The following is an 11,786-nucleotide window of genomic DNA, read 5'->3' as shown; positions in this document are numbered from 1 at the left end:
CATAAAAATTTAAAAGATTTAATTCATATTTGCACTTCAACTTCCATGTTTGAAGCTTATTGCTTCTGTTACATTTGTCTCAATACCTGTCAATCGTTCCTAAAAAAAATTTCTATAAAAACTTATGCAGGTTGTGAAAATACAGTGAAATTTGGGGCAGCTACTTTTCAGAAATTATCCACAGGCTTGCTACACAGTCTGGGAAAGTATGTTAATTGATTTTAGCAATTTACAGGTTTAGTTAAGCATGGAAAAGACATTGAAAAAAAATATTTATTTTCCCGGACGTAATCCTCGTATTTCAACTCTAATAACTATAAGACAACTCTGTTTTTTTCTATGGGAAAATTACATTTTTATTTTATTTTATTTTTTTAAATGGTCAAAAAGACTAGTTGTCTAAATGTAAGTGTGCAAAATTCTTATTCTCAGAAATGTGGAGAAATCAAGCTAATGGTTTCTGTTTATGGCTCTCTAGTGACATCTGCAGGTTTCACGGTGTAAATAACATAAAACATTTTTGAGAACGGTCCTGGATATTTCTTAGTGCGCTCACTGTAATCTCGCATAGCATAGTTAGAAATGAGCTATTAATAACTATTATAAACTGAATCAAAACCTAAAAAGACACAGAGCAGGAACTAAGCTAACACAATTAAGAAGATGCAGTTGGATCCAAACTATTTGAGGGCTTTCAACGCAAAGTTAAAAACACAAGGTTTTATCTGTTGCTTTACATAATAGTAAATTAATTTACTGTTTGTTTGCACAAAGGAATATCTCTTTTGGAGAGCTTAGTAATTGCTTTATATGTAAGTCACAAATACGAAAGATAAATCAATGACCCTCTATTGGGTTAAATCTGCATTTTATTCAGGGTGTTTTGTTCAGGTAAACAGATAAGCAAATACATACATGCAAATTAGAAGTGCATCTAGATCTGAATATGACTGAAAATGTTACTTATATCACCAATAACTCAGAAAACTGACTCCACAATTAGATAAATTACAAAGAGCAATATTTTTATCACTGTATTTGTTTGTTTTGTGCCAATAATTGTTGCTTTTTGAGCACCGTTCGGTCCTCACCCTACAAGAAAAAGCTTTGCTCTCTTTTTAAAATGTAATCTACTCTTCACCACTTCTTCCTACTTGGTGTTGAGGAATGCACACACTGCCTCAGTCGACTTGGTTCTGCTTTAAAAATCCACGAAGGGTGCTGCTGTCCATGTTGCGTTTTTTCTTCTTCCACTCAACTTTTTTTTTTTTTTCTCTGAAGAGTTTTGCGGCGCTAGTGGCTTGTATTTTTTCTACAGTAGGCAGACAGGAAGGAGGGTGAGGAGAGGGGGAAGACATGCGGCAAAGGTCGTCGGGAGTCGAACCCGCGACGTCCGCGTCGAGGACTAAGGCCTCCACACGTGGGGCATGCTAACCCCCTGCGCCACCACAGCACGCCCCACCACTCAACTTTTTAACATCCCTCCACTTTTTTTCCACTTCTGTTCATCATTCTGTGAAAACGATTGATTAGATCAAGTCCTTCACCAATAACTTGCATGCAGTGTCCTTCATGTCAACTTTATTCTTGCTTTTCACAAATCTTGTGCGTTTTCTCCTCGCATCTGGTCATGAAGCTGCCACACTGACACAGAACCCAAAATGTCTCTGGATAAACGTTCGTCTCGGTGCCAAACTGAAACCAAAAGTGAGTTTGTTCCCTTTTTTTTTTTTTCTTTCTGGAAATTACGCCCATTTAAAATCCGCTGATTCCTCTGTTTCCGTATCCTCTGGACTCCCCCCTTTCTTTGGCCACATCTGAGAAAAAAAACTTGACTAACAGAAGTGTCACATTGTGCTTCACATGGAGCTCGCTTGCCTTGGTCTGTATTTAGACTGGCATATCACCACGTCACAAGATCTTAGTCCATATGACTGCGAGCACGCTGCTGTATTGTCAAAGCAATGAAAGGGCCCTCTGTGGGGATAATTGGACAAATTTGTGTTGATTGTTCTTACCAGAATTCATCAGATGGGGATCCATGAGATAAAACACCAGACATTCAAAGTGAAAAACCTGAACTGAGTAACAATTGGAGTTTTCACAGAAATTATGAGAATTATTTTACATATATATGTGTATATAAGGTCAAATTTAGTAGAAGTAGGCGACTTTCCTGGTTCAATTTTGTTTCAAACGAAATCCTGAGATGATCACACAATGCAAAGCTAACCTCAGCTACATCGAAGAGGATCATATTGGCAGCTGTAATGTCGTTAACGCGGCTGCAAGAACAGAATCATGGAGGTCATTATGTGTTATGCGATTGCAGAACTGCCTTCAGTGTCCCTTCCTTCCTTCCTCTCCTCCCCTCCCGCTCTTCATTCAGCTGACCAAAATAAGCATCCGTCTGTCTCTCTTCTCGTTATTCCTTCCGAGGAGTTTCACCTGAGCCGTACTCTTTGCAGGGCGCTCGCACGTCTGAACTTAGCTCTGTGCAGTTGGATAAATATACATTTGTTGCGTTTGTTTGTTGCGTTGCTACAGGCTGTGACTTGCATGTGAAGAGAAATCTGCTGAGAGCCTTTTTTTTTTTTGTTGTTGTTGTTTTTAGTCCAGTAAGTATGGGACAAAAGGCATCTCTGGTGGAGGAGGTGGACGAGGTGGACGAGGTGGACGAGGTGGACGCGGCGGGGGAGGTGATGTCAACAGTCAGCGGTAAGGAGAGCCGCCGTTTTCTGCCATCTTTTCCTCTTTACTTCTTCAGATTTTTGTAAACATTTTCACTTCTTGCCTCAAATCTTGTTTGAGACATTTCAGAATCATCTATACAATAAAAGCCTGTAAAATCACACAAATAAATTAAATAGAATAAAAAAAATAAAAAAAAAATTGGCGGTATAAGTTCCTCAACCAGTAAGTTTATTTTAAGTGCGATAAAGTTCATTCCTAATTGTATTGCACATTTTATTTCTTTATTTGAAAAATAAATCTCAGTAGCCAACACATATCTTAGTATATGAGAGACTTTTTATTTTTAATATTTGTCATTCTAAAACAAAATCTACAGTACACTGTGATGAGTTTGAGCTTTTAATTATTTATTTGAGCTGTTCGTTTTTAGATGATTGCACCACAAATAAATGACACAGTTTCTGAACATTTCTGGAAATTGACGCACAGCAACATTGGCAACAACCCCTCAGTACGACGCTGCCACCACCTTGCTTGACAATTGCTACATCATTCTTAGTTGTTCCTCAGTTTGACTCCCAAACATTCATTCTTGTCATTGTAGCCAAAAATGCTTAACCTTTGTCTTATCTGACCGTGAAAACTTTTGTCCAGAATGTACTCATTACTTTGGTTTCTCTCAATTAGTGTGCTTTTAGTGTTTTCACACACTTAAAAAAATACTAAAATAAACCTTTTAGTCACAAAATGTGGCAGTACCAAGCTGGCAGAAAAGCTAAAGTGCTTTTCTATCGTAAAAACAAATACAGTGGAGGAAATTGTGGCACTTTTTTTATAGTGTGACATAGTGGACAGACTTTTCTTTGGAAAATTTGCCTATTGGCAGATAATTCAAACCGCATCAGCAAAATGTAGAAAAAAAAAAAATGGATGAAAATAATCAGTGTTTCACTTTTTATACAATTTATGTCGCAGCTTTTTCCAGAGTTTATTGAATTATTCTCTTTGCTCAAATACCTAATTATGGAAGTATATTAAAGTCATTTAAAGTGGCAGATAGTTGCATGTGTTTAATCACAATACAGCTGGGTTAAAAACGTCTTCCTCAGCCTCTCTTCCTAATGAAATGATCTATTTTCATTTCATAGCTGTTCAAGTTGGCCAAAATATTCAACTTTACATCAACCCACTTGCTATAAATAATGGAGATTTTCTCTTAATAGTTGTTCTTTTTTTTTTCTCTGCTTCCCAAATTTCTTTCTCTCTGTGACTCGTACAGCGTTTTACGACCAAGAATTAGGGTCATCATGCTAAGGAAATAAAAAAGTAAATAAAATCACGAGAATAAAGTTGTAGTTTATTGTTTTTCTACTATGACTTTATTCTAATATTATTTCAACTTTATTCTCATACGACTTTATTCTTGTAATGTTGAAACCTTATTCTCGTGACATTATGACTTCTTGAAATTTTACAACTTGATTCTAGTATAATTTCTTGTGATATTGCCACTATATTCTCATTTAATTTTGTAATTTTCTCATAGTTTGGCCCTCATACTCCATATTATTTAGCTTCAGCTTGGTCAGGATATGTTAATGTTGCAGTAATGCAGTTTTTGGAAATCTGTGCTTTTGCCCCTGCAGCTTGTTGTGCATAAAACTCTTTTGCTTCGTCAGATGAGAAATAAGAGTGGGACTAATATTTGGGCGAGACAGAAACACGTATGAATATATTCACATCCTATTAAATCAATTCCTGGCTGTCTTGAGAACGCTGCGTTCAAGAAGAATCTCAACACGGGGGGGAAATGTTGGAACAATTCATCTTTTTGTTACAACTTAACTCCCGACTCTTCTGCTTCACTCATTAATAAATCAAATTGTGCAGGATACCAGATAATGAAAAGTGCATGAGCAGACTTTTCCTGTTGCCTTTGAAGTCGCAAAGTGGGAATGTCAGTGCGATTGTGTGATGATAAATTAGGTAAGGCAGAGATAATGCAATCGTCTAAAGGAGATGGAGACCTTTGCGGATGGCACCAGTGTAATTTCTTATTTCATTCATTTAGTAGCCGTAACTTCCAAGTAGTGTCTGGAGTGCCGGGCTTCAGGAGCTCCCACTGTTTGAGCTCAGCACGACTTGGAAACGTCGGAAAACGTGATATTTTAAAAATGAGCTTCAGATTGTTGGGAATGATTAGCTCTGCTGTAACTGACAGGATCGCGTAAAGCTGTCAAGGCTTTAAACACGTTATGCGGCGTTTTGAAACTCCGCTGCATCACAGGAGAAAAGACGATCGCATGTTTTTTTTCCCCCCTATGTATTTTTATTATTCACTTATTTCGCTAAGCTCCTAAGAATGAAGGTCATCTCAGATGCGCTTTTGCGTCATTTTAAGATCACAAAATAATAATCCCACCTCTAGTTCTGACCGTTTGTTTCCGAATAGCAGCTGCTGAGAGGGATTTGAACTCATCTTTCTTTATGAAATAATAAATGCAGTGGCCTAAAATAATATGGTTATTTTCCTGTATTTAAAAACTGGAACATTCTTCACAAGAAAAGAAAAACTGGATTTTAATACCGCTTTAAACAATTTTATTCCTTTTAAGGCTACATGTTATTTTTCTTTTGATCACTTGCACTGGATACATGAGTACATCTGATTGCGCAGAAAAAATTGGAAACATTTTTAAATACATAAAAAAAAAATTTTCACATATTTTACTGCAGTTAAAATATGTGAATTTACTTGAAATTTCACCTTCAAGTAAATGGGCACATATATTTTTTTTTAGGTTGAGCGTTTCACTGGCAACGTTATATCCTCTTATTTGAAAATGTTCACTGCAAAACAAAGTATTTTTCTCCAAAGCGCGCTTTTATTTTTGGTGTTATAATATACAGGTCACAATCTCATTAAACCTGACAGTTTTCATTTTTGTGCTGAGAATAGACAAAAAAAAACAAAAACATTTTCTAGACCAACAAAATAAAAAAAACATTTGACCCAAAAAGCGAAGAGATGTAAACTTTATTTACTTTCATGAAGGCAAATATCTGAAACTTTTTCAGACCTACCATAATTTGTTCTTTTCTACTTTTTTTCTTTTAAAACACTGCATTTTCAATGAACAATTGCTAAGCATTTTCTAGTATGGCGATCATTCAGTTTTAGTTTTTACATATTAGGTTTGACTTTATAAAATGTCCTAATTGATCGACTCCTGTAAGGAATTGCTTGCAATGGATTTGATTTAGGGGTATACGAGCAACGAGGGTGTGAATGTAAATGCCTTAATGTGCAGGATTTGTGTCCATATTAAATTTGTTTTTTTTTTGTAGCCTAGACACACGTACACACACATGCTCCGATGGTATAATTAGCTGTTGGGGGGGGGGGGATTCTTGTTCCTGCCCACCCTCCACCCTTCTTTTCCTGAGATAAACTCATGAAATAAGATAAATAACCACACACTCACTACTAGACGTGTACACCGCTGCCAAACTGAGGGAAAAGGGACATGTAAAGCAGCAGGAACTGAGTTGTCATTGTTATGTTTATTAAAAATACGGTACAGTTCAAAAAATGTCTCTTTTGGAGTTGATTCAAGAGAGCCCAGAGTTCTTCCAGCTGCTGAGTGACGTGTGTGTTTCGATCAGCCTGCTGACCCGACACACACCAACCTGGAGAAGAGGTTAGTGTCGATCCCGCCAAGTAACAGTGCGGCTTTTACATCTGGAAAATCTCCACTTTTTATCCATTCTTCTTTAAACTGTCTCAGTTTCCTGTAGCTGAGTTTCTTTCTTTTTTTTTTTAAATAAAGTGGCAAGACGACAGAACAGGATTTCCTACCAGCAGTAAAGATACGGGTTGTATTTTTTTTAAACATATAAGCACAATCCCGGTGTTTAACTCCCGCTGGTTCTGCGGCACGAACGTGTCCGCGTCTTTATCTAAACGGAGATCAGGTCCGACTCTTTCCACTCGGCAGACCAGGAGGGGCACTAGTGGACTTTTGCTTTGAGCCTTGTTACTGATTAGCTGACATGACCTCTGCCAGTGGCTGATTGGAAATCCTAACCCACCAGTCAGTGTTTCACCAGCGTAGAAGTGCGTTCACAAGACAGCTGGTTGGCAGGTGAAGTCGACCTTTTACCTTCACCATGTGCGCCTGGTTCTGTTGCGGCCGTCAAACTGCAGAAATGACAAAGGCTCACAAATCCACACAGACAAACACGCAAGGTGAGTGTTGCGTTTTCTGCCTGCTTGGGCTGGCGACTGAGCAGGCACGCTTTGTCTGAACAGGGTTGGAAAAAAGCTCTGTTTAGGTGTAGAAAATGAGTTTGTAGATGGTTTATGTGCTGCATAAAGCTGGTGGAAAAAGTAAAGAAATTAGAAAAATTCTACCTTGAGTTTGTGACGTTTTTGTAATGCGATTTGGAGAGAGCCAGCTCAAATATGTGCTGAAAGCCAAGCTCCGGGCTGGACTATGGTCCCATCAATGCTTTGGGATGTAAATTTCAAGGGTTATTTTTCTTCTAGAAACATTTAAATATGCAGTTTTATCACATTTGTCTCCTGTTTTCCATTCACTACTGTTTCGTAATGTGTAACATGGCTGTTAAGCTGCTGATGAGGCTCCCTGCAAGATTTTTAACTTCTCTGAGACAAGCTGCCAAAGCGTTGAGCTCAAACACAATATATTAGCGATAGCTTCCTGTATTTTCAATGCCATGACTGGGATTTTGGTGATATGCAAACCTTCCTTCAGCCAGCTGTGTGGTTGTGTGCAGATGTGTGAGTGACTGATGGAGCACTTTATGCACCGTACTGAGAAAACTCTGGTTAGTCCTAACATATTCAAGCATGTTAATGTAAAGTTTAGTGGAAAGAAAACCTGAGTTTGCAACAGACCTTTAGGGGATTGTGAAGGAAAGTCCAATTTAGGTTTTTCTGAGATCTGTTAATCAAAATTAACATAAAAAACCCTCAAAGACATATATCACTTGTTTATAATAAAAACTACACATTTCACTTTTTGAATGTATTGCTAATTTTTTTAATTAACATTTTTAATTAATTGTGATGGACCTACATATCTTAATAAGTTCATGGATGCTTTTTTGTTCTACCACATTTTGTCCTTCCACTCAACTTTTCACGCATATGCAGATGGCAATGACGTTTTGCGGCTTTCCCGTCTTATTAACGGTGTCCACCACAATTGCGTAGCTCATAGCAAAACAGATCTCAATTAAACCTCTGTATTCATCCCTAACAAACTGTTTCTGATGGCATTTCGATTTACCCGCAGCAACCTGGCGCTGCTCAAACACACTGCAGGTTGAAAGGACATGTTGTCGCCGAGGGGTGGGGTGGCAGAAACAGGAGCGACGTGATCACACGGGGCGTCTTGACAGGTGTGCAGCAGAAAGCGAGAGTTTGCAAACGGATGAGGAGAGCAGAATAAAAGCTCGGCGACGTCCGTCCCTCCACCTGAGGAGATGGAGACGGTGAGGGAGAAGGTGGAGAGCGAGGATGTGAAGGAAGGCGGTGGAAAGGAGAGCTTTGTCTCCATTACTGTGGAGGAAATGAAGAGCTTTTACAAATATACACACTGCTGCCAGCTGCTGTACAGTAAGTTTTACAGACATGTATATATGTGTGATGAGTAAAGAGCATTTGCTGTCAATTAACGCATAAGATTTTATTTGATTTCACATTTAATAAAGACATTAATGCGCATACCAGTGTCTAATTTATAGCTGCCGCTAATCTAAAAGGTACATCTTAGCAAAATAAATGTGCGACTTTGCAGGAAATGTTTCATTTCCTTTGTTTTTAAACCACATGATTATAATTTCCTTTTTCTTTCTTGATATTCTCTGAAGCAATTCAGGGGGATTTTGGTCGTTTCTTCTCTTACAGTTTCATTATGCATGAAATAACTGGATTTCTTAATAGCCTGCGAATAATTTTCATTATTAAGAATCTTATTTTAATAAGACGTCCACTCCTATTTTCCAGTTTTATGATCTCAGATGAGCCAACAAAAGCAGCCATCTTTTAAAGTTTACAGACCATTGTAGTTCTTATGACTGTTTGTACTGTAAAGTCGCTCTCTGAGCAAATATTTGAGCTTCTCTTTAGTTTATCCGAAGCGTTCGGGTCAGCTGCTTTTTGTCTCTCTTCTTCTGAAAAATGACCTGAAGTTCGATGCTGCAGAAGCGCTGTGAGGAGGAGTTTAAATCGAAACAATAAGACATACAACCAACATCCTTATTTACTTAAGGTGGTGCAGTAAAAGTTGTCATTTCCTGGATATCTTCTTAAATCTTTGCGTAAGCTGTAAGAAGGGGTGTGTGTGTGTGTGTGTGTTTGCATTAGCTAAAGTTACATATTTGTAACATGAAAATTACATATTTGTTCACAACTGAACCAGCCTCTTGACTCTTGAAGTATTTTCTTGATGGTTTCTGGTTCTTGACGCCTTTCAGTGTTTCTACATGGCTATTCTGATCTATTCCTGGGAGCTTTGGTCTGTATTTAGACATGGTGGGGATTATTTTTAGCAACAACTCGTATGTCACAGACAAAAACAGTGCTATGTTTCAGTTCTACATCATGTTTTTCTCATTAAAATTGCTCTGGGTGTGGAAGATATAAAATTTTGACATTGAGATATCTTGATAGGCTGAAAACCGCTTGCTGAAGTTCAAACTGAGTATCAGTACGGGGAACAAAAAAAGAGGCTATGGTGCCAGATGAACTGTTCTGTATATTTCAGAAACAGTTGATGTGACGGGATTTTTATGAACAAGCACCTGTCAGGTTTGGTCTGAAAAGTTGGAAATGTCCAGTGAGCAGTAGTTACTGGTCAGAGGAAAATGGACAGACTGGTTTGAGGTGACAGAAAGTCTCGTCGGGATCTTGGTAGAAGACGATATTCGAATCCATGACAACATGTTGAACCTTGAAGCTGATTGGCTTCAAAATAAAGTTCTGATAAAACCAATATCACGTCTTCACCTGTGATCATCTTTAAAAACTCTGCCATTTGTTGGACTTTCTGACGTTTTCTTTTCCAAAACTGATCCTTTATTTTATTTTTTATTTTTTTTGGACGACTCAAAATTTTTTTTATTTGTATGAAGTTGTACCAGCAGCAATGCCTTTGCCTTTAAAGACCTTCGTGATGAAAAGCAAAGCACTTGGCGACAGCAAGTGCTTTTCTTGAAGGTAACCATGGTTCCCTAAAGAAAAAAGATTATTAAGCACTGCTCCCTTTTAAGAATAGAAGCTGTCAAGTCATTTAATACTTTAAAAAGTTTCTAAAACTCTGGAAATACTTAATTTTCTTCCCATTCAGGTTTAAGAACTCGCAATGCACATATGGATTAGGCAACTGTCGGCAGTAATTTTTGAAAAACTTTTTGGAAAATATGCAGAGGAAAAAAAACTTATGGAGTCCCCTGACTTATTATGGTCAGCTGTTTATTTATTTTTCTTGGTTTTCCTGTGGTATTTCCCTGAGTTGTCTGTTATTTCTTGTTGTGGCAATTCTTCCTCTTTCTAGTCATCTTATGATTTTACAAAAACAGTTTCTTATTTGTAGAATTGCTGTCATTATTTACTCATTACTCTTTACAGTATGTCTCTGTTTTTGATCTAATAAAGGTCCTTTTGCCGGATGCTACTTCAAGTTAAGAATGCTGAATTTAAATCAAGTTACTTCCCTCCAAAGTTTTGTACATTTCTCCCTAACAGTTATTTATTCTTGTTAGATTAAATTGCGTGGCACACATGCCGCATTACATGTGGAAAAGCTTTAAAAAAATATTTGTTCTGGTCTCTTTTTTTTTTTTCTTTTGTCATAGAACCTGGCATTTTAACAAAGTTGTATCTACCAAAACGACAGGAATTAGGGATAAAGATGTATTTTTTTCTCAGCTGTAGTAGAATATAATTGAAGAGATTAGCCTGCAGCAAACACCTTTTGATGCTAAAAGAGGATATTGGTTATCTGCTTTATTAAGTTCCACCCTAGCAGGCGGATAATGGTCTCTCCACACGGTTATATTGGACCTCAAAGACGGCGCTGGATTATAAAACAATAAAAATAGAATTACATTAACTGTTGGCTAAATATTGATTTTTCGGGTGTTGTATTTTATGGATACAGGAGTTGGCTTTTACAGTGGCAATAGAAGTGAGGCTGCGTTGACGACTTCAGGCTGCTTTCTGTCAAGTTAATGTGAACTTTGAAGGAGGCAAAGTTATACGTTTGGCCAAAGGGGAACAGAAAATTGACCTAATTACTTCCTGCTACCAAATCTTTTCATCTGCAAACTATGATATGTAAAGATAGCGAGAGAGTTTAGTCGTTTAAGTGGTTTTAAAAGACTTGCGGTGCTACATCCAAATATATATTTTTTAAAAAAGCAACTATATTGACAAGTGTGTTGCTCCAACCTCTGCAGAGTTGTTCCCTGCTTTAGTTGCCAATTCCTTTTCAGGCCTGTGTGAGTCATTTCTGAATTGGTGTCTTCCTGTTTACACTGGAACAGGCCAATAGTGTTTGAGCGCGAAACGGAAGAGTTCAGCAGCGTCTCTTCTTTAAAAACAGAAGATTTCTAAAACTAAAACTCCACCTGGAAGCTGCTCTGCCTGCAGTCTGCATCACATCCTTTCTAACAATAAGTAGCTTTCCGTAGCAGTCTCCTACACATCCCACAAAAACAGACTTGGGTGCAATTTTTCTCTTGCGCTATTCTTATTGAATTAGTTTATAGAGCTGGAATATTGGAGTGTCATTTGAACATTTGAGAACATCAGCATGCCCTGTCACCTGACCCTAGAATAAGTGGAAGAGAATGGATGAAAAACAGAAGAAATCTGTGAGGCAAAAATGCTTTTTTGAGGTTGCCTTTGTCCCGCAGCCAACTTACTCCGTCACCTAAGTCTCACGATGAGGGCACACACCCTGAACGGCCTGCAGCTTTTAGCGTGTTTAATAAATGTAAAAAAGCCCCTGAGTCTCATTTAGCAATAATCCGATTTTCAACATGAGATTCATTTAGGCATT

The 11,786-nt window shown here is 37.8% G+C and overlaps 1 protein-coding gene across 3 annotated transcripts in view; it reads left to right on the top strand.

The window, feature by feature from the left end:
* The first annotated feature begins 2,435 nt into the window (after positions 1-2,435).
* The window catches only part of mcf2la (mcf.2 cell line derived transforming sequence-like a), a 41,979-nt gene continuing 32,628 nt past the window's right edge, over positions 2,436-11,786 (top strand). Inside the window, exon 1 of one of the 3 annotated variants that reach the window (XM_032556767.1) lies at positions 2,436-2,718. In XM_032556767.1, coding sequence (XP_032412658.1) covers positions 2,625-2,718 — 94 coding nt within the window. In that variant the 5' untranslated portion in view covers positions 2,436-2,624. Of the gene's footprint in view, positions 2,719-8,152; positions 8,339-11,786 lie in introns of those variants that run through there. The other 2 variants (XM_032556764.1, XM_032556768.1) reach the window with 2 other exon arrangements.

This window comes from Xiphophorus hellerii, chromosome 24, assembly GCF_003331165.1.
Source record: "Xiphophorus hellerii strain 12219 chromosome 24, Xiphophorus_hellerii-4.1, whole genome shotgun sequence".
Taxonomy (NCBI): domain Eukaryota; kingdom Metazoa; phylum Chordata; class Actinopteri; order Cyprinodontiformes; family Poeciliidae; genus Xiphophorus; species Xiphophorus hellerii.
Note: the sequence above shows the minus strand (reverse complement) of the source record. Positions and strands in the feature narration are given on the sequence as shown.